This window comes from Varanus komodoensis, unplaced genomic scaffold (genome assembly GCF_004798865.1).
Source record: "Varanus komodoensis strain SLA01 unplaced genomic scaffold, ASM479886v1 scaffold6_2, whole genome shotgun sequence".
Classification (NCBI taxonomy): domain Eukaryota; kingdom Metazoa; phylum Chordata; class Lepidosauria; order Squamata; family Varanidae; genus Varanus; species Varanus komodoensis.
The window spans coordinates 12,171,883-12,193,838 of NW_025336346.1; the positions used below are offsets into that span (position 1 = coordinate 12,171,883).

Here is a 21,956-nt window from a genome sequence, read left to right on the forward strand (position 1 = left end):
ATAATAATAATAATAATAATAATAATAACCCAGTACATGGTTTACATGCTGATGGTTCCAGATGGAACAGGTGGAGGGCCTGCAAGGACTTGTGGGTGGGGGAAGGGGGCTTCCTTCCCATATAGCACAGGGACATGGTGGTGGGGCAGAAAGGTCAGGTGATCCGGTGATCCAGAGAAGGATTCTGGCGTGAGATATCTATGGCCTTTCAGATGTCTCTGGACCCCAACTCTCAGCAGCCCTGACCAACATGGCCCAATGGCCAATGGTTGGGGGTGATGGGAAATGTAGTGCTACAATACCTAGGGGGTTACTCTTTTCTCATCCCTCTGTATGTCCAGCTGCTCAGTTAGTCCCCAGACTGAGTGGTTAGTTCTTCTTCCTCATAAGAGTGTGGGACTGGGACTCGGGAGATCCAGGTTCTAGTCCTCCCTCAGCCATGGAGCCAACTGGGTGTCTCTGGGCCAGTCACAGACTCTCCGCCCAAACTACCTTGTAAGATTGTTTTTGTGAGGATAAGATTGAGAGGAAGAGATTTGCGTAAGCCACTCTGAGTGCTTGAAAGGGAAAAAGAAATCAGGAAGACTTCTTTTATATTGTTATTTATTTTATATTGTTAATTTTATATTGTTATTTTTGTATTTTATTGTATTTTATTTTATGCTGTGAGCTGCCCCGAGGCTTCGGCAAGGGGCGGCATAGAAATGTTTTAATAAATAAATAAATAAATAAATAAATAAAAAGTCAGGAAACAAACAAACTGAACAAGGCTTATCCCAAAGTTTGAGCAGCAATGCATGGAATAGGGTGTTTCCCAATCAACCACAGTATCTAGGAGAGGGGTTTTGTTTGGTTTTGTTCTGGCTTTGTTTGGTTTGGGTTTTGGAGCAGAAAGGAAAAAGATCAGAATTTTCTTTCATCTGTACTATTCCTACTTATACATGACGTAAATTTCAATGGTTTGAACCCTTTGCTTGCAGCTGCTGCCTTCCATGCTTGTCACAGGCTAATTGATGGCTTAAGAATCGATTTGCATCTGGTTTTTTCATGTGTCTTTTTTCAAACTAGTTATCTGACAAGCTGTCCTGCTCCTCTTTTCTCTCCTCACGGTGATGGGGGCCCATCTGCCTCTGCTTGAAGTCTGGAAATGGGATGGCAGTTGCTTGATTGGGCGTTTTATGTTTTAGAGATGAGCTGAACCTGGACATGCACTCTCACACACTTGCCCTCCATTTCTCTTGGTGTAGTTTCCACCTGCAATGATCACTGCAGCCATTTTGGTCTTACCTCTGGAAGACAGACAGAAGAGACTTTCTCATTTGCCAGAGTAATGCAAGGATGTTTTTCTGTATTCCTTGCCATGCAGAACATCATCATGAAATCAGGAAGGCTGACCAGGCATCATTGTCTTTACATCATTGACCAGGCAACTGGACATTTGGGTCCTGCCTTTGGCATAGCTCTCTGCTGCACAGTGTGAAAAGACAGAAAAGCATCACCATATTTGCTTGGGCCAGTTTCTTGGTTTACAAAATCTGATTTGTCTTTGACTAGAACCCCGAGATCCACGAACAGAAAGACACATACTTGGCATTAAAGAATTCTGGATCCAGAACTCAGTTTGAGTTCCAAAACTGTATGGAGCTCACAGTTCTATGGGTTGACGCATCTTTGTTCATTGCAGCGGTAGAATAGTGGTACTATTGTTAAGCAGTTAGGAAACAGAAATCCTTAGAGATCTCCCAGAGGCCTACCAGGAGAGCCCAAATTCTGTACCAGCCTGCCCATTCTCAGAAGTAAATAGCAGAGTCTTTTCTCATCTGTCCACAGTTCAGCTAGGCTGGTGAGTACAAGACAAAGGGCCTTTTCAGTGATGTCCCTGTACCTTTGGCATTAGCTTCCATCAGGGCTGTGAATATGGATTTGGATGTACATGGATAGAATCAAGCTATAAAACTGTTTCTTTGATGGTTGTTCATTCTTTCAAAATCATCGGGAGGGTGCATAGCAGTATTGCGAAGCCAGCCGGAGGGAGGGGAACAAGCCAGGCGCTCGCGTGCCTGCCTGCTGGGAGCTCAGTTTTTCACACACACTGCTGCTCATCCTGATACTGAAAATTCGCATTCCCAAATGTACACATTTGGATGGCATGGCAAAATTATGGAGAAAGGGACAACTTTCCTCTGTCCTACATTACCAGACAATACATGCACAATCTGAAAAAGGAAAAAGAAGAGCTTTGAAAGAATAATGACTAAATATAGATGAAGGATCCCTCTGCCTCCCTCCATCCCCCCCGTGGTGGGAATTTATCTAAATTGACAGAGGCATTTCTGAACATGCCTAATGAATTATACAGGGCCAGCAATTTCAAGGGCAAAATATAAATGGTTTGCTCTTTACTTATAAGCTCGATGCCTAATTTCCATCACTATCTCTGTGAAACGTTCAGCGCCATAGACGTTTTCTTTCAACTAATCCACTGCAAAATGCAAGTCTGCAGCTGTTAGTTTGTACATTGGCCACATGTTTCGGGGTCACTGTCTGCTTCTGCCAGTGAATTATGAAAGCAGCCTCCCTTCTCCGCTGCCACCGTCACTTCCCTGGCATGCATAGCACAGAGGGACAGCAGGCTCAAGAAGACTGGGTGCTATGCAGGAGTTTTGAAAAGGCTGTCTAAGTGTGCAGGCGTACAGTTTAGAGGACATGGCTCTTGTCCTGCTCTCAGACAAACCGTGCGGCAAGAAGGCAGCAGGCCTGGGTTGCAGCACCTCAGAGAGCACAAAGGGAGCAGTTCGTGCCAGTGAAAGCAGGAGGCTAAAGTCTTCTCACTCCTTCAAGCAAAATCACTCTTCTTAGTGTATGGTAAGGAATGTGGGCCAGTTGCCTGCTTTCGAAGGGAACACTTCGTTGTCTCTCAGTGGCTTCTTGCCTGGCGTAACACAACTGGGCAGGTGTTTCGGAGCAGGGTGTGCTTGGCTCCTCTGAGGAAGTGGGCTTGGTGAGGGGGCCTTTGGGATCATCCTGGCTTGGAGTCTGTAAGTTCAAGGTGGCCAGCCTTGCAGACAGTATGTTGAGCTTGGTTGTGCTCTTCAGACAGTAGCAAGTCAGCCTCGGACTCAACCAGCCCATCAAACTTCATCACTGTGTCTTGGCTGTCACTAGAACAGTGTTGTAGCAGCTACAGTTGCCATTTTTTACTGTTTTAATTTCCTCTCCCCGCCATATTTGGCCGCCTGGATGCGCGTGTGTGTGACTTGTGGGAGAATGCTCGGGAGTGGGCAGAAAGGGTTGCCAGAGCTCCTTTAGGTGACCACCCCAGCTGTACGTGGAATGCAGTTCCACCAGGACAGGTAAATGGCTGTGGCGAGTGGGGCAGCCTCACACACTGCAGGCTGTTCAGTGGGCGTTGTTGTTGGGCTCTGAGCACGAGGAGCAGGAGCAGGGTGGGGGGACAAAGTCTCTGAAGTTCCTTTGACTGTAGCTAGTGTGGTTCCTCAGGCTGAGCATGAGAATCAGCCTGTTTTGGAAGGAGAGGAAGGGTTTTCAGGAGAGGGAGGGGGAGCATTGCGAGACCCAGTTCTTGACCTAGTGGGTAGGTGCTGGGAGAAGCAAACTGCTCCAGTGGAGGAGCTTCACCATTTGCACCATGTTGCTCTCTGGCAGTACAAGGCATCCTGAGGGAGGAGCCAGAAGCTTTACAGAAAGAGAGGGACAGCAGGGAAGCTTCCAGTTTGTATTCAGCGCTTTCAAAGAGCAGATGCTCCTCTGTTCAGCTTTGACCAAAGGCTATTTAGAGCTCAAACTGCTGATATCTGTGGAGTCTTAATAAAAGAACAGCATTTCAAAGGATTGTTTTGAGTTTTGGGATGTGGGGGAAGGAGGGAAAGGACTAGCTCACAACAATGACCAGGATCCAGACCCAGAAACTGGCCACACGGAGCCTTGGCCTGAGACTTAGAGGATTCGATTTCAGCTGGCCCTCATCCAGTCCTCTCCATGGATCTTATCCAGCTCTGGTTTGGATTGTGCACAGCCACACCTGGGTCAGATGCAACAGATAAATGGAGCTGGCTGTCTGCATATTACTGAAATTTCACCCCACGTCCCCTAATGTTTGCAGCCAGTTAAGAAGCACAGGTGACAGGATCATGCCCAGTGGCACAATTGCCAGAAACAATCCCCAAATGCCAATTTCTGAACCTGTGATGCATCCTCACAGACCAAGTCCAGTAGAATAGCATGGTCAGTTCCATCAAAAGCTGCTGACATGAGATCAAGAAAAAGCAACAAGGTTGCTTGCTTTTCCAAATATGCAACCTAAATATCTAAGAAGATATAATCATGTTGTAACAAAAATAGGATATTCTCCTTTCTTTGTGAATGGATCAGAAGTCAGAATATATTCCATGGAAATTTAAGCAATGTAAACTTTCTGACTTGAATAGTCAGAATATATAGTCAGATTGAATACATGCACAAAAGGCATTTATGGCTAAGCTCCTGGTAATCACTGGGAAATTCCTTGCCTTGCACATAACCCAAGCAGACAACCATTCCAACTGGTGCTTCCCACTGTGCCTGCAGGGACGCACTATCAGATTTAATTTTGGCTGGGGGTGGTGACCTGTTGACTAACCCATCTCTCCCAAGCATATCTTGCACAAGGAATTTTAACAGCCATTTCAACTCCAGCCTCAGGGATTTCCTGAGGACTTAAGAACTGCCAGAGTTTAATGGATTGAGGCAGAGCTTTGGGCTATCAACTTTTTTCATTAATCCAGGAAATACCTGGGGCCATGATCATAATTGCCAACATTCCTGAGCAAACCCTGATTATGGGAGCTAATACAGTGACAAAGGAGGAAGCCAGGAGCAATCTCAGTACTTCAGTTGCATAGGTTTTGGCTTGCTTATTTACTCTTGGGTCTTGTGGTGTACATCACCATGTATAATTATAAAGTTGGTGCTACAAAGCACTTGATGTGTGCAGAATTAAATGCAAATCGAGTGTCCTGCCTTATGATCTCTTCATGTCTGCTCAGAATCTGAATAGTTTCCTTCCTCTGAGAGTGGCCTGGGTCCAGACACTTTAACAAAAGCTCTCTTATCTGCACTCTTGTGGGCTTTGGAGGTTCTTGGGCTTCGAAAGCAAATGCTAATGCATGATACCACATTCTCCTACCTTTGGCAGTGGTTCTCATCATTGAAATCCATGTCAGTGGAGGCAGAGAGGCCAGATCGCAACCTAGAGATCCAAGGTCCCCTATCCTTTTTCTTCGTTAGCCCATTTCTACACATGCTGGGGCAGCATGATCACAAGGAAAAGAAGCCGCAGTGGCTTCTTTTTCCAACCCCCTGCATCCAGTTGCATGTCACATGATTTGCCTAATTACACCTGAGGTGCGTGACTAACTGGCAAGGGTTCCCGCAGCTGGTAGCTTTGGAACCACCTGAGACAAGGCATGTGCTCTGGGTGGCTTTGAAGCCAGCCCTGCTGCGTGGCTTGCCAGGTTTGGATGACATGGAAAACCACACGCTGCAGCCATCCTGAGGGAAAGGGGGAATGGAGGCCTGCAGCTTCATTCCCAGCCCTCTGCCCCCGTGATGATGTGAATTCAGCAGCATGTTTTCCCACCTGCTGTGGCAAGTGGGACTCCAGTTTTACAACAGAGCCCACCATCCAGCAGAAATGCTTTGAAAAAAATTAATGGCCCCCAGCCAGCACAAGCAACTTTGAAAAATGAACTAAAATGGCACAGTCACAGCACAACTGGCTTTGAAAACATTCAATAGCCACCAGCCAGCAAAAAAGGCTTTGAAAAGAATTAAGTGGCTTCCAGCCAGCACAAATGGCTCAGAGAATTATCTTAAGCACCCCACCCAGCCGGCCACCCACCCACAAGCACACATTGAGCAATAACAGCAAGATGCACAAATACACACAGGCACGCAAGCCTACATGGAGTTCATGGGACTGGATTGTTCGGGTATCTGGCTCCTCCTAGGAAACAAAGGTAGAAAAAAAATGCAAATATAATGCAGAAATTGGAAAATGAAAGAGTCAGTGCATCCTCTCTCCTGCTCATTTTCTCATTCATTTTTCCACTCTCCTTTTCAAAATAATCATTTTTAAAAAAATACAACTCTCAGCTACTTCAGCTTCTTTCTCAACCTGCTGTGTGTCTCTGTTAGGACTACTTGAGAAGTCTGTGAAGCCATGAGATGATTTTGCTTTAAGACAGTTATGCAGACCTCAAAGATTTTCACTGCTTAGCCACTCACAGAGTCCACAATGATGCTAATCAGAGCAAAATGACCCGGGCTCCTCCTCTCAGGCTTCCAAGGAGGCCAAAAAATCCTTCCTGAAAACTTCAGGGGGGTCATTTTCTCAGGTGATTCTAGCTGGAAGGCAGGGCCCATTGCCTGATGTGGCAGTGGATGATCCCCGTGCGCACAATTGGGCCGAGCATGCATTCTGCAAAATAAAGTTGCTGCTGAGCTTCTTGAGGAGAAGGATCCAGAAGGGAGCAGCAGCAGCGGCGGCAAATGCAGTGAAGCTGCACAGGTTTAGTTAGAGGACAGGCCAGGGGGCAGGCGACAGCCCCTGAGTGTGGCTTCCCACCACCATTGGTGCTGAGTCCTTTCTTTTTGCATGATTAAATGTCTAGCTGAGGTGCAATTCTCCGCAAGTTTATAGACTGATTCTGGAGAAATTCAAGATTAAGTCTGAAAAATGCAATGCATTCCACAAGCAGTTGTGGTTAATTTCTGTACATCGTGATAACTTTAGCTATGTACTCATCCGGAGTCAAACAGTTAAACCTTTCTTTTCTAAGCAAAGAAATATGTCGAATTCCATTGGATTGCAGCACATGTTCAGCATGTCTAGCTTTCTCTGCATCAGGACCAGAGAGTAATCATTATTTCGAACATGGGTGAAGGACCATACAGCTGCTTCATGTGCTCTGGGTCGGAGTCATTGGTGGGCTTACTCATCACACTCCTGCCACGCTGAGAGTAAGTTGTGGTGGCAGGTTGTTCACTGGGCAAACCTGTGCACCCAACGAACGATCAGGCTTGCCGCCAGTTGCTCTCCCTCACCTACCCCCTTAATGCTTCTAGCTACTTTCATTTCTGACCCAGTGACGCCTCATCAATAGCCCCATTTGCTTTATTGATTGTTTTCTGGACTCTGGAAAAAAAGCACAATTGTCTCCCCGCCCCCCGAAAATTGCTTATTTAAAAAAAAAAGTGTTCATAAGGCACACATATAGCTAGCTGATATGTGAAATGTCTCATTACACACATATGGCTCTTTTTTTGGAGCTGTTGTGATTATGATTGATTGTGCTTGTGATGGTGTTTATGATGAATTCTATTGCAATGCCACCAATAGCTAAAGCTCACTGAGCTGTTTATAGCAGCAGATAAAATGCAATAAAAACACAATATAAAATACAGGTAACAATAAAAATATAAATATTTGTTACAAAATTATAAGTCAGATTTAAAGGCAAATATTAGAAACTCTGTAGTTGCACAAATGAAATCACAAGAGCTGGTAAGCAGCTGGCATAATGCCCAATGAAATATTGAAGCTAATGAAAGGCCAGGTGGTAGAGGTGAGCCTTAACCTGGCACTGAAAAGGTATTAGAGCTGGTGCCAGGAGGGCTTCAGTGGGGAAGTTTTCTGTGACTGGGAGGCGGCACCGCTGAGAAGGACTTCTTGTTGCCACCAACCAACTCTTTCTCAGAAAGAGAATCAGAAACAGACCTCAGATCTTGATCGTAGTGACGAGGGTAGGCAGCGGTTGGGAGAGGTGTTCTGTCAGGTATTGTGGCCCCGAACCATGAAGGCTTTTATGGGTTAAAACCAGCACCTTGGATTGGTTTTAGAAGCCGAAAGGCAGCCAATGAAAGTGGTACTATGTGTTTGGACCTTCTGGTCTGTTATTAATCCGGCTGCCACATTTTGCACCAGCTACAGCTTCTGAACAGTCTTCAAGGGCAGCCCCACATTGAGTGCATTGCAGTAATCTATTGTACAGATGACCAGGCAGTAGATTATTGAAAGATGGCTATCCCTGTCCCATTAGGGGCACAGCTGGGTCAGTAGTCAAAGCTAAGAAAAGTTACACAATGTCTCTGAAGGTATCTCAAGTGCCAAAGATGACTCAAGAAGCATCCCACCGTTACAAACCTGCTCCTTTAAGGGGAATGAAACCCTACCCAGAACTGGTTGAGCACTCCCCATCCAGTCAGAGAAATCACCCACCAACAGCCTCCCAGTCTTGTCTGGATTGAGCTTCAGTTTGTTAGCCCTCATCCAGCCCATCTTCACAGCCAGGCACCAGTTTAACACATTTGGCTTAAGCTCTGGAAGATGAACAGGAGAAATAGAGTTGCCTGCCATCATTAGCCTCTAAAACTGGATGACCCCCACTCTGCAGTTCCATGTAGGTGCTTAAGGACAAAGTTGCCCTGCCAGGTCCAGATGACAGAACACCTACTATGGGCAAGGACAGCCCTAAAACAAGCCATGCTTTCACAGGGTGGCTTGTTCGTGAAGAATAAGTCACCCTGCAGAAACCATGTCAGGTCTGGAGAGCACAACAACCCATCAAGGCTGGTTAACCATGGTGAGTTGTCATGTCATGAAAACAAGGCTACTGTGCAGAAGCGGCAAGTTGGGCAGCAGTATAGGAATGCCTGGGGAATACAGTAATTGTATGAGCTCATTTACACTGTCTCCCACTCCCTGCCCCACCACTAGCATCTGAATATGTATATGCTTCTAATCATCCTGGCACTGCTGTTGATATTATCGGGCATGCCTGAGAGTAGTAATAGATCCATTAAGATTGGGCCAGGAAGATGGCAAATGATGCTCCACGTGGATCAACATGCTTATTAATAAGCTGGATACGGCTGCAGCAACTATTACCAGCAAAGCTGTAGTTGATGCAAAAAATTCAGGACAGGCTGTAAGTTATAAATATATCGTGCACTGAAAACACAGGAGGGGAGTTAAGCTAACCTTCTGGGTTCCATACAGTGAATTATAGCTTTAAAATGAGCCTGAAATGTGATAGGATTGCCCCATGTAAGAGCAAATGCTATCTGGAATAGCTTGACTCAGTCTTACCCAAAGTGGTGACCTTGAAGTGCTTTAGATTACAACTACCGCCATCACCCATCATAGTTGGGGATGATGGCAGTTCTTACTTAGCACATCAGGTTGAGAAAGTCTGGTTTACATGAAGTAATCTGTGTGAAGAGGGGTAAAAGTACCACTGTGCATGTCACTGAGGCTGGACATCGTGGGTGCTAAGGGATGTGAGTGCATCTGCCAGCACCTGGCACAGTGTGGCAGCTGCCCGTGGTGCTTGGCACAGGCAGGGCATTCTGCCCTTGCACAATTGGCTCAAAAGTCCCTCCCTCCCCCAATCCCTGCATAATGTTTCCAGGTATCGTTTCACATTCTGTCTAATGTGCTGTTTTGCTGCATGCATTTTATGTGAGGGAAGGAGAGAACAGGTTTTATCCACCTGCCCTCTTGCTTTTGGCCTTCCCAGAGGCACTGCCTCATGATTTTGCTGAATATGCTGACTGACATCCTGACCAGAAACATAGTACTGGAAATATTGTGAAAAATCGGGATTTTCTATGGAAATTGGGTCTCATAATCATAAAAAAGGTACAGACTGACAACCTTTCTTTCACTGCAGTATATTCATGTGTGGTCCTGAAACAGAGTCTGTGCATTACACACAAACAAACACACAGCCAAGAAGACTCCTTTGCTTACTGGGCATCCAAAATTGTAGCAAGTTTACAAATTGAGGCAAGACAAAATGCAATTTATTTGATTTAGCTTTCCTTAAACCTGATGACCTGCAGATGTGTTGGAGTACAGCTCCTATCATGCCCAGCCAGCACAATCAATGAAGTTGTAGTCCAATACATCTGGACTGCACTCACTTGGGGAAGGCTGAGGAGTCTTCAGGGTTGAAGGATGACTGAACATCAGCAGAACTATTTTTTTCCCTCCACTGAAACCTGGAGCTAATAGGCAGGTCTCTTGTGGAACCATAGATAAGCATGTTGAATGAGCTGAGCTCTGTCCCAGATTGTTCAAAGCAGGACTCACCAACACTCTGGCTAAAGGGAATATTGGTTTGCCTGTTTGGTTTTGCTAGCAGCAAAGTTAAAGAATTTGGGCCGACTCAAATGTGCTGTCAAGGAGCGTCTGGCTTATGGGGACTCTCTGCATGGAAGTCTCCCAAATGTCCCATCCCTCACAGTCCACTCAGCTCTTGCCAACTCAAGGCCGTGGCTTCTGTTATGGAACTGTTCCATCTCATAGCTGGTCTCCCTTGTCTTCGTCTGCCTTCAGTTTTCCTTAGCGTGATTGTCTTCTCCAAAGAGTCTTCCCTTTTTATGATTTGCCCAAAGTATGATAACCTCAGTTTTGTCATGTTCTGGCTTAATTTGAGCTTGGGCTTACTTGTTTGTCTTTCTGTTGGTGCAGGGTATTCGCAAAGTTCTCCTCCAGCACCATGTTTGAACACATCAATTTTCTTCCTGACTGTCCAGCTTTCACACTCATACATACTGATCAGGAATACAACGGTGTAGATGATTTTGGCCTTGGCTTTCAATGAAACATCCTTACACTTGATGATCTTTTCTAGTTCCTTCATTGCTGTCCTTCCAAGTCTCAGTCTTTGAATTCTTGGCTACAGTCTCCATTTGAATTGGTGACTGAGCCAGGCTGCTGGTCATATGTATATATGTGCATGGGTGGGGAGATGGTGCTGTTTATTCAGTTTTTTCAATTTGTATTTTGGCACACTAACTCAAAAAAGGGGCCAATTCTGGAAAACCAAGCCAAGGAATTTATGAAACAAAAATTAAACTATGAACAAAAGAGAGCATTATTGGAAGCAAAGAACAGAAAGGGATATTGTACGGGGAAGCAATGTATGAAAGCATGCATTTGGAAGGAGATGCAGCAATGGCTTGAGAAGGAATAGGGAAAAGATGCGGAGCCCTATATATAAACTGTCCCATGCATTATGTATGAGCAAAGATGCATTGAAGCATACGATTTTTTTGCCTATCTGCCTTTAATGTAGGTTATGTGACACAGGAACAATTCTTTTCAAGTAAGTAGAAATGGAAGACTTCTGAAGCACTAGACTCGCATACCTCTGTCGCAGAGGGCTTGGGGGACACACCAGTCCTCGAGCTGGAATGGCTAGTTGTGGGGCACCTTTGCAATAGGGGCAACAAGAGGCCAGGGATGGGAAGGCCAGAGTGTGGTGTGCCGGTTAGGGTGCTGGAGTCTCGGGAGATCCGGGTTCTAGTCCCAGTTCATCCATGAAGTTCACGGGATGACTTTGAGCTAGTCACCAGCTCAGCCTGGCCTGCCTCCCAGATCGGATGTGAAAATAAAATGGAAAGCCGGAGGAGCATGCAAGCTGCCTTGACATGATCTGTTGTCACCTGTGCCCTCCCTGGAGTTCCCAGCATGCATCCCAGGCGCCTTTGCAGCACAGCTCATCTACACTCTTGCTATCATGAGATTCTCCTCCACAACCCCCTTCACAAACCTTCCATGCCTCATGAAGCATGTGCACAAACAGATATATGTGTGTGTGTCATATTATTGCAGTGTGTATGTGTGAGGGGGTTATTTATTTCTCTGGATAAAGGAGCTGGATGTTTTATTTTTCTTCCTCAGCACTTAAATAAAAGCTTCCTTGCCTGCTCCTTGCGACTGGGGATATTCCCCTTCCTGGCACAGCGATGTGTGAGTACATCAGTGGCTTACCTCTGGTTAAGCACATGTGTCCCCCAGTTTGAGACCACAGTGATTTATGAGGGGAATTCAAGCTGTCTGCTTTTATGTCAGACTCATGGGGGAGAAATACTGAGATGTTCTCTTCTTTCTTTAATGCCCCCTTGCTTGCATGGGGGCAGATGTTTAGTAAATCTGCTTGCAAGTGAGGTAGTCATTGTGACTTAGATCCTGCTGCTGAGACTGATATCTAGAGATTTCATAGCAACATCCTTCCAAAACGCCGCTTTCCTCCAAAGGTCCACTGTCTGTAACTATATTATTTATGTGAAATCAGGATTCAACAGGCAGCTTCATTTGCAAACGCCGCCCAGGACAGAGAGGCACAAGAAGCAAAGCCTTGCTCCATTCAGAAATGGAGCTGGGTTTTTTGCCAGTTGGATTCTATTCTTGCCATTGTTCCAACATAAACATGTCTTTTCTTTTTCCCATTGTTTTTCTTATGATAACTGGAGAATCTCTGACTCTCGTGGCATGTTAGAAAGGGCTGATCTTTTTACAGCACCATACAATTTAACTTTCCCTACTGCAAAGGATATGGATAAGAGCTAATATTGACCAAAGATGTAAGGAGAATTAGCACTAATCTTGATCAATGCCAAGTGAGTACTGTTACATAAGACTGCTGGGTCTTGTACTAACTAGACCTATTAGCCAAATGTTGACCATAGTCCATGCAGAGGCAACTCCTCAGGGACCATAATGCCATTAAGAGGAAAAGTGGAAGAGCTGAACTTTGCTTGTCTGGAGACCTTCAGTGTGCAGGCTTAGTACAAAAGGTCAATGGGATGCCTCCGAACGGAGTGGCTTGCGGCCCACAGCCTTCGGCATGCCAAATGACCGGCCCAATTAACAGGAGAGATATGCCAACAGCTCATTGAAGAGTCCAGTCCTGTCAGCAAAGCACAGCTATGACAGGCAGGTCAATTGAGATGAGCTTTCACTGCTGATTTCTGCTGTTAAAAATTCACGCAAAATGACTTGCTTTGCAACTTGGCAGTAAAGCTCACAGGGGCTGACTGCTGACAAGCCAAAGAGAACAAAAATAGTATCCTCCACTGTCTATAAGTTCACAGTATAAGTTGGGACATCACCCTGGACTAATTAGTGTTTATTGCCAAGCATAATGCACAGAGCAGTTGGTAAGCATCAAAGCAGGTAGATGTCCTTGCTGATCCTGAATTTAGCTGCCATTCTAAATATTCTGTAAAGAGCATCTCTGACCACACAATGACAGCTAAAGAGTTCTTTACTTTTTATATCTGAGTTCAAAATCATACCATTTCCAAATGTAGCAGCCTTCTTCTCCTGAAAATCTAGGGAGGGAAAGAGGCGCTCCTATTCCTGGCCTAAAGAAAGCAGAACAATCCTGTTTCCCATGTTATGGCAGATCTCAGGAGTGGGACTGTTGAATCAAGCAAGGCTGTCAAACTAAAATGTTCAGGAAATCATGGCTGGCCGAGGCATTCTGAGAGCTGCAGGCCTGTGTTCTGCCTGAGCTTGCCTAAGGTTGCACCCCAGATGTAGCTTTTCTTCCAAAATAGATATTTAAGTATATATTTTGATATATTTAGGTTGCAATCTCAAAATCTGAGTTTGGAGGAGGCAAGGAATCCTATGCAGAGTAGCTGGAGTGCTGATTTCAGTTGCCCAAGGGCAGAGCTTCAGAGGGGAAGGAAAGGAGCCGCGGGGTGTCCAGTCTCCTCTCCTCCTGCCTTGCAGGATGGTCACTAATCCCCTTCTCTGAGGTCACCTTGCTAGACGCTGAACAGCTTTGTGACTGTGGAGAAGCAGCTAGTGCAGTTCTTTCTGCACTGGCTGTCAAGGGAGGGGCTGCCAGAAAGGGATTCCCAGCTTTCGAGTCAGAATGAAAGGCCATAGGATTGTTCTGACCTCTGATATGGATTTTTGATACATTTAAGGTGCAATCCCACTATATTGCCACAGGAATGCTGGTAGATGTAGGACTTTTCCCTGCTTAAACATGCATACGATTTCACTCATAGGTTACCAAGAATTGCATTACCATTGTGATGATAGCTTTTGGTTTTCAATGTAAATGGGAGTCATCCTGTTGTTTACTGTTCTAAGAATTGCATGGCAACTTGGAGAAGTATGAAATTTGGAGAATAGGTTAATTGCAATTAATAAATAGTTTGATTCCAGTAAATAAATAAGTTCTAAACAATATATTATTCCAAGAGTTATAGGATAAGTAATTTCATATGGGGATTTAATAGAATTCACAAAATTGGCTTGCTTGAAGAGTTTAAAGTATAAATATTATAGCAATGTTGGATAATTTAGAAACAATGTCCTCAAAGCACGTGTTCAGAAAAGATGAATGGTCTTTTCGGCACCTCACTACTCAATGATTCCATTTCTTAGGATGACTGGTCAACTTCCAGCTTGGTAACTGAATGTTAGGCTAATTGAAAAAGTTTTTGCAATGCTTTCCCAAATCTGAGATTTTGGGAGCTGAGGAATTCTTCAGTGCAAAGATTTACAGTTGCAAAGAAACTGCCCAAAATGCTGCTCTGTGCCATTCTATTGGGTGGCTCTCTCCATTTTGTTCCTGGTCCCACTTGTCTGGTCTAATCACCAAAACATTTTTCATCAAGTGTTTGTCTGCCACTTTTCAGGTTCAACTAAAGATTTGATTGAAACTTGCTGTGCTGCTGGACAACAGTGGGCAATTGATAATAATGAATGCACCGACATCCCTGTAAGTGGAACTGATGGTGACATTTGCAGGTATGTAAAGCAAAAGCTAACAAGCCAAAGCTCCCTCAAGAACCTGCACTTTACAATCTGGTGTATGATGGACATTCCACGAGCGCGTTATGATCTGACTTGCAGGTGACACCACTGCCACACACAGATTTTAAGGCGCTTTCTCCCAAGTACAGGAACCACCTTTTGGTTTATCGTGTATCATACAATGCAGAAATGTTATGCTGTGAAAGGGCAGGCTAGTGCCTTCAGTCTTGCTTGTCAAAAATCCAGGGCAGTGCTTAGAATCTTCACTAAATGCAAATGACTGTTTCTCAGAAACTGTGCAGATAAATTTCACATTGTTTAGGTACATGATTGTGCATTGTTAAACAGAACTGGAAAAACTGTTAAACAGAACTGGTGTTGTTTACTCCATTCATCATCATAGCATCCAAGAAGGGTAGAGGGACTAATAAGGCTATCAGGTCCAAGCCTCTGCTTACTGCAGGACTCCAGATGAAAGCAAAAGATGACTGTTCAGCTGCATCTTGAATGCCTCCAGTGTGGGCGAGCTCACAACCTCCCTAGAGAGTTGATTCCATTGTCATTTTACTTTGACAATCAGGAAGCTTTTCCTGATGTCAAGCTGTAACTTGAGCCCATCATTCCATATCCTACACTCAGGGATGCTCAAGAAGAGATCGTGGCCCCCCTCTGTATGACAACCTTTCATGTCCTTGAAGAGTTATCATCTCTCCCCTTGATCTTCTCACCTCAAGGCTAAACATGTGCAGTTCCTCTAGTCTTTCCACAGAGGGCCTTGCTTCCTGTCCGCTGAGCATCCTTGTTGCATCTGATCCTTTTCCAGTTTGTCTGTATTTTCTTAAACTATGGTGCCTGGAGCAGGATACTGTAATCCAGATGTGGCCTGACCGATGCTGCGTACAAGGGAACTACTGCTTCCCCATTCATAGAGTATACGGGCGTTTGAGTGGCAGCCTGCCTTTTGAAAGCAACCTGTGTTCTGTTTGTTGCAGAATTTCTCAGAAGCAGTGTTGTGTCTCATATTTAAAGGAAAACAGCTGCATTGCTGGCATGATTGCGGCCAGAGAAGGTGATTTGTGCAAATCTGATGAAAGTGACACCTGTGGAGGTTCATCTTATAAGGCAAGACTGGAATGAAATCTTTCTGGCACCATTGCTAATGCAAATCAGCTTCAGTGCCTGCATTTTAAAATGTTTGATGTATGTGGTGTGGGGATATGGGGCAGGGAGCAGTTGCTTAATTGCATTTCAAGCAAGGAATGAAAATTTTATGTAGATAAGCTTCCATGCAATATGTATTTTTAAAAAGCATAGTTGATAAAAACATTGGTGCCTCCCCTAAGAAGTCTATCTCTAGAATTATAATTAACAGTATGTTAGATTTTGTTTTTGGTTTTTTTAAAATAATGTTATAGATAATCTGGGATGATATGTCAGTTTTTCTTCTCTGCTTAGATACATTTATTAGACTGAAATTGAACTAAGCAGTTACACTGGCCTGACATAAAAGAACAAGCATGTATTTGACTGGGTACAGTGGGAAACCTTTCCCATCAGGAATGATTATATAGATGTATTGCTTTATAATATACCTATACTGCATATTTGTAAACCCCACAGGTACAATCCACCTGGCATGCCCATAAACTTACAAACCCAAGGGATTATGAGCATTCCACTCAGGGTAGAAGGAGCACCGAGCAGATCTTTGCCACCCAGCTCCTTCTGCTCTGCATGCTGGCTAGGCAGCACATCTCGGCTAGCTTCAACACTTCGGACAGAGAAGGAAGGAGGCTGGAGCATTGCCAAGAGACACTGTATCCTGGTCTTCCTCCCTCTCACCCCTGTGGGCATCCCCTTTACTGCTTTCTTAAAAACGATCATGCAGCTTTGGGGAAGTAGCTGGCATGGTTCTTTCCATGCTGGTTGTGGAGCAGCAGAGGAAGGTGATCCTAGCCCAGATCCTCAGTTTTGTAGCTCATTTGCAACTTAGATCTGGGAATCCAAAGAAACTTGTGCTCCCGCCCTCCACCCCAACATTGTCACTCTGCCTATGTTTTGGTGCTAAATTAAGGAATGAATTCTTGCCTGGCAAAAATATATACATTCAATGGAGCATGGCCAGTATCTGCCAGTACAGGATCCAACTCAATATTTTTAAGTGTTCACCTCCAGATTGTAGCCACACTGAAACACTGATCACAGTTTACACAGCCATTTGATCCTCTGGTACTTTCCATTGCTTCAGCAGGAAATGTATTAGTTCTGCCTGGTCTAGTAATGTTAAAACATCTTACAAATACTTTTGTCAGTATGAAAGATGTAAGGTCATTCATGGTGCATCCCAGGTTTTAATTGGCGAATACAGCTGCTTTTCCCATGGAAAAACTTAATTTTCAAAGCAGTATTTCAGTATTTCTGAAAACGAGTAAAAATGCCATAATAAGAGATGTGTTAGAAGTCATTTCTCTGCCATGGATGCCACTCTATGCACACACTTCTACTTGCATCAGTAATCAGACACAAAATCCCCGATGAGTGAACAAGGAACATTTTATGTTGTTTGTATTTTAAATGCCTCAGAAGTTAGAGGATTGCCTATTAATGCTGTGAAGCTTTCAGTGCATTGATGTCAAGCAGCAGCAGCACTGAAGTTGTCCTAGCGACACTGTTCATAAATAATGTTCGATGCTGCGCTCTTCACCATCAAAAATGTACCTCGTACGTTTCTCGTAGCATTTAGATTTGTGTGGCTGGCATTAGAGAGATGTCCTCAGTTCTAGAGAATATTACATAACAGGACCAGAAAGAGTATTTTGAAGCCAAGGGGAAATGTGGCCTGCTGGTCCAGTTGCAGAGTTTGAAACTGATGGGTCCTGCTCTAGGCAATACCTTGCTCTTCCCAGCATAGCCTACTAGTTAGAGCAGTCTTCCTGAACTTGGTGGCCTCTTGCTGCTGTGATTCTTGACCTCTAGCCTTGCTCGTTGGGGCAATGCAAAACAATGACCAAAACATCTGGCGCGAACACGGTTGGATGGCGAGAGTCCTAAACTAAGAGAGCTCATAGAGAACCAGGTTCAAAGCCACCCTGAGCAATGAAACTTGCTACTTGAACTTAGTCCAGGCATCCTTTCTCATCCTAGCCTACTCCACAGGGTTGTTGTGAGGATAACATGAGTGGGGGAGAGAACCTTATAAGACACCCTGATCTTTGTATGGGAGTATGGAATTTAAAAGCTGAAATGAATACATAATTTCTCCTTGGTTTAATGCTTCTACTTGAGAAATTGCCTGGAATATACTGCATTTGTATTATCCTTCCTTGGCTACACTGGTAAAATGCATGCTTCTCAGTTAGCAAGGTCCTTCTCTCCTTTGTGCCGTTTTTTCCAGATTTTAGCTATTTGGAGGAAAGCCATTAATTTGGGGGCGGGGTGAGATCAATCTCTCTTAGGAAGGAGTTCTCCTGCATATCCACTGAAAAATATAACTAGGAATAAGCACTTGAATCACAAATTAGGTGCAAGCCAACAGATCTGACCTCATCTTAAGTAAGTTCTTTGGTTTCCTCCCATATAAATTAACGTTAAATATATTTGCAGTTTTCCCTATATGCATGAAATAAGGTGTGAGGTGGTGGGAGAGAAGGACGTAGGAATACTTTAATGGCAAGGACAGCCCCTCCACTGAGATAAGCATGTACAAGTGTGTGTGTGTGTGTGTGTGTGTGTATGCATGCATTGGGCGAGAGCGTGTACAATGCGTGCACACATCAGCAGTGCTTTAATCCGCAGCCCTCCATCGCATGCATTTTGCTGAACTGCAGCCATCTTCTAGCCATTGCTGCGTTGCTAAAAAGCCTTCCTCTTACAGCAATGTTGCGACTGCTGCTCCCTGGGCCTGCGAGTAAAGAGCGAGGGACAAAGCTGTGAGTCCAACCCAAACCTTGGCTACCCCTGCAACCATGTGATGCTGTCCTGCTGCGAAGGAGAAGACCATCTGATTCTTCCAGAGCTAAAGAGGCACCCTGAACCGCTGCCAACAGTGACACCCGAGAAACGTAAGTGCTGCATAGTGAACTACAGGAAGCTGAGATGCAAGTCGTCGTCTTCTCACTCCATAAAAACATTCAGGCTGGGGGTAATGCAGCGTTCCATGATCAGGCTAAGTGCCTTGCTTTCTCTAGCAATCCATTTGCTAAATGACACTCAACTGCTATTGTGATTATTTGCCTTTGCACAACATTTGATTTTGCTCCTGTTTCATCTGTTTATAGCTTGTTGCAGTGTTTGTGACAAGTGTGACATTTTACCAAGAGGCCAAGCAGCTTTTACAAGGGGCTGTTGAGGACAATGCATTTGTGCCCTTTGGTCCAAGATACAGAGAGGTAGTATACAGTGTATGCTGTCTACACATACCAGCTGCCTGAAATTTGCTTGCTGGACAGAATGTGCCTGGAATTAAAAGGGCCATAAGGCATATAAAAATATATAGGAACCATGGGGCGTATATGGTACATCCAGTAGTGAAGCATCTAATTATAACTATCTGCTTCTATAAAGTTTTACTTGGTGCTTTCAGATTTTTCCTTCTGTAGAGTTGATCAAAGACCAAATGCTTCTGGCATACGTAGTTCTAGATGCTTGACTGTCTCTCTTTCCTCCCCACTGCTTTCTTGACATTTCTTTGGGAATGGGGAGCTCTGAACTAGGGGCGCAAAGATCAGATAGAATCTGGCTCTCTTGCGTTGGCCTGACTTCTTTCTTGCAGTCAGTCTTGGCCTAGGAAGTGAGCCAAGCCAAGATCAACTCTGTGAACACTTGGGAGCGCTACTGGACCCCTTCTTTGAGCTGAATGGTTCTTGTGTGAAGTACGCAAAACCTACAAGGCATGTGTGTGGCAACAGAATTCAGAGTGCACAGTGAACACACAAGTGGTGGGCAGTGTGTGAGCAAGCTGGTCTTGTGGGCTTGCTCATTTATTATTTTATTCATATCTTAACATTTATATACCACCCCATAGCCCAGAGGGCTGTCTGGGTAGTTTACAATGACATACAAGAGAAACAACAGTACACCAACAAAACAAGTAACAATATGAAACAACTAAAAACAAAAATCTGGCAGTTGATGGCGAACAAAGATAAAAGCAAGGCATGGAACAAATCAGAAATAAAAGCAATGTTAACAACCAATTTAGCTACAATAACACCTGGAAAATAAAAAGGTCTTTGCCTTGTGCTGAAAAGAGAGCAGCAACAGCACCAGGTAAACCTCCCTGAGGAGCATATTCCACATGTTTGGACTCATTTCCTGCCATTTTCCCACATGAACGCTCCCAGTGAGGCCAACTGGGAGCAAAGAGAAAGCAGGATAGAATCTGGGGAGCCAAGCAGAGAAAATCTGACACATTCCTACCCCCAAACTGAACTCCTCACACATCACTGCTTTGAACTCTAAACAGCAGCAGCACCAAAGCACTCATTGTAACAAACTGCCCCCCCATGAAACTCCTAAGCTCCTATACAGGCCCTTACATTCAGATTGTACGCTATTAAATTGTATCATAAAAGGAAAAGAATGTAGTATTGAAAGGCAGTACAATACATCACACTTACTTTTAAGGCAATTGCTTTGCAAAATCAAAAGTTATTCCCAATGTGCTCATATCTGAAGGTACTGGTACTAATTCATAAATACATCTATATGTATCACATGAGAATTTTTGCTGTTATGGTACATGGGCTGGATGAAAAATGGCTCTCACAGATCAATTATTATCGATAGAAAGCAATTTCTTATATTTCCTAAACTTGCAAACAGAAGTTAATCTTAGAAATCAATACTGATACAACATTATAAACAATCACTTGGTAAAGCCAGTTGATAAATGCCAGTGTGAATTGTCTGAAATAACTTCAGGAAAGTCCAGATAAGGAATCTTGCTTACTGTAGCTGGAGGAATGACACTTGGTCATTTGGACAGCTATCATAGCAGAAATTTTAGGGATAAGAGGTGAAACCTTTTATCTTAGCAACTGTGGACTCACACTGCAAAATACCACAGTAAAAACTAGGAAATGCTTTGTAGTCATTGCTATTTCATTAGATTTAACTTAAATTTTAATTGCAAGCTAGCTGCATTTACCTATTCCTTGTTTTCTTATTGAACTTTTCTTAGAATCATAGAGTAGTACAGTTGGAAGGGGCTGGAAGACTGTTGGGTCCAACCCCTTGCTATTGCAGGACACTAAGTTACACCGTCCCAAGTTTATGACTGTCACAAACACTTTTTGAATGACCCCGGTGAGGGAGAGCCCACAACTTCCCTAGGTAATAAATGTAGGGTCTGTATTCAGTGGGCTCTGCTAGTGAAAGGGATTTCTTCTCCCCATTGAAGCCTCCCATGCACTTCCAAATATGCCATGGATGGATGCAGGACCAGCTGTGCCCATCTGGGAAGGGTTCAGTACAGGGAATGGTGGGAAAGTCCCATTGCACAGGGCAAACTCCCTTTGCCTGAAGTCTGCAGTGTTCGTGTTTTGGCTTTTATCATGTATACAGCTGTTCCAGTCCTTCAGCTGATATCCTTATGAGGGTGCAAAGCATATTTACAGTGGAAGAAGTCTTACAACTCCTAACATGTTCTAGCCTGAAATGGCTGCTGTGACCTGCTGGGAGTTGTTGGATTTAGTCTGTCTAAACATTCATCGGCCTGTACCCTTAGTTAATCCACATGATCAAGGCAAACTAGTTCCAGTTTGTAAAATTTTATTTGGCATGCAAATCCATGCTTATGACTCCTCCTTTACCATTCTGTATGTGCACGCATGCACATCTTGTGGGAATTCAACTAGCAATTGACAGTATTACACCTGACAAATTGATCTCACAGAGGTAGGTGGAGTCCAGAGAATTCGGGGAAGCAGGGGAAGAATTCATTTTATCATCCTCATCTCATACCTCAAGAATGGGATGAACAGGTGAAGAATATATATAAATGACAGTTCCCATTATTTGGTCCCTCTGCTTCCTTGGCACAGAAAAATAAGAAGTGGGAAGGAGTGCTTTCGTGGCACAGCCCACCCTGTAGGGCCAGTGACTCGCATTATGGGGGAACATACTGCATCTTCACATGCCATGCGCACTGTGTACAGGCCCCGAGACATTTGGAGATGCTGTGCGCCACAACCCTTTCTTGCTTGCAGGCTATGCTCTGTTTAGGCAGCAGACGCTCTGCTGGTACAATAACATTTGCCACACAATAACAACATGATCCCCATTATCTAAAAATGCTGTGTCCCACTGATGTATCCAAATCATGCTTTCA

General features: G+C 44.3%; 1 protein-coding gene across 3 annotated transcripts in view; it reads left to right on the forward strand.

The window, feature by feature from the left end:
* The window catches only part of FBLN2 (fibulin 2), a 127,968-nt gene that overhangs the window by 61,261 nt on the left and 44,751 nt on the right, over nt 1–21,956 (forward strand). For all 3 annotated transcript variants that reach the window (XM_044451484.1, XM_044451485.1, XM_044451486.1), the window contains exons 3-5: nt 14,509–14,620; nt 15,619–15,748; nt 18,501–18,687. In XM_044451484.1, the coding sequence (XP_044307419.1) occupies nt 14,509–14,620; nt 15,619–15,748; nt 18,501–18,687 (429 nt within the window). The remainder of the gene's footprint in view (nt 1–14,508; nt 14,621–15,618; nt 15,749–18,500; nt 18,688–21,956) is intronic.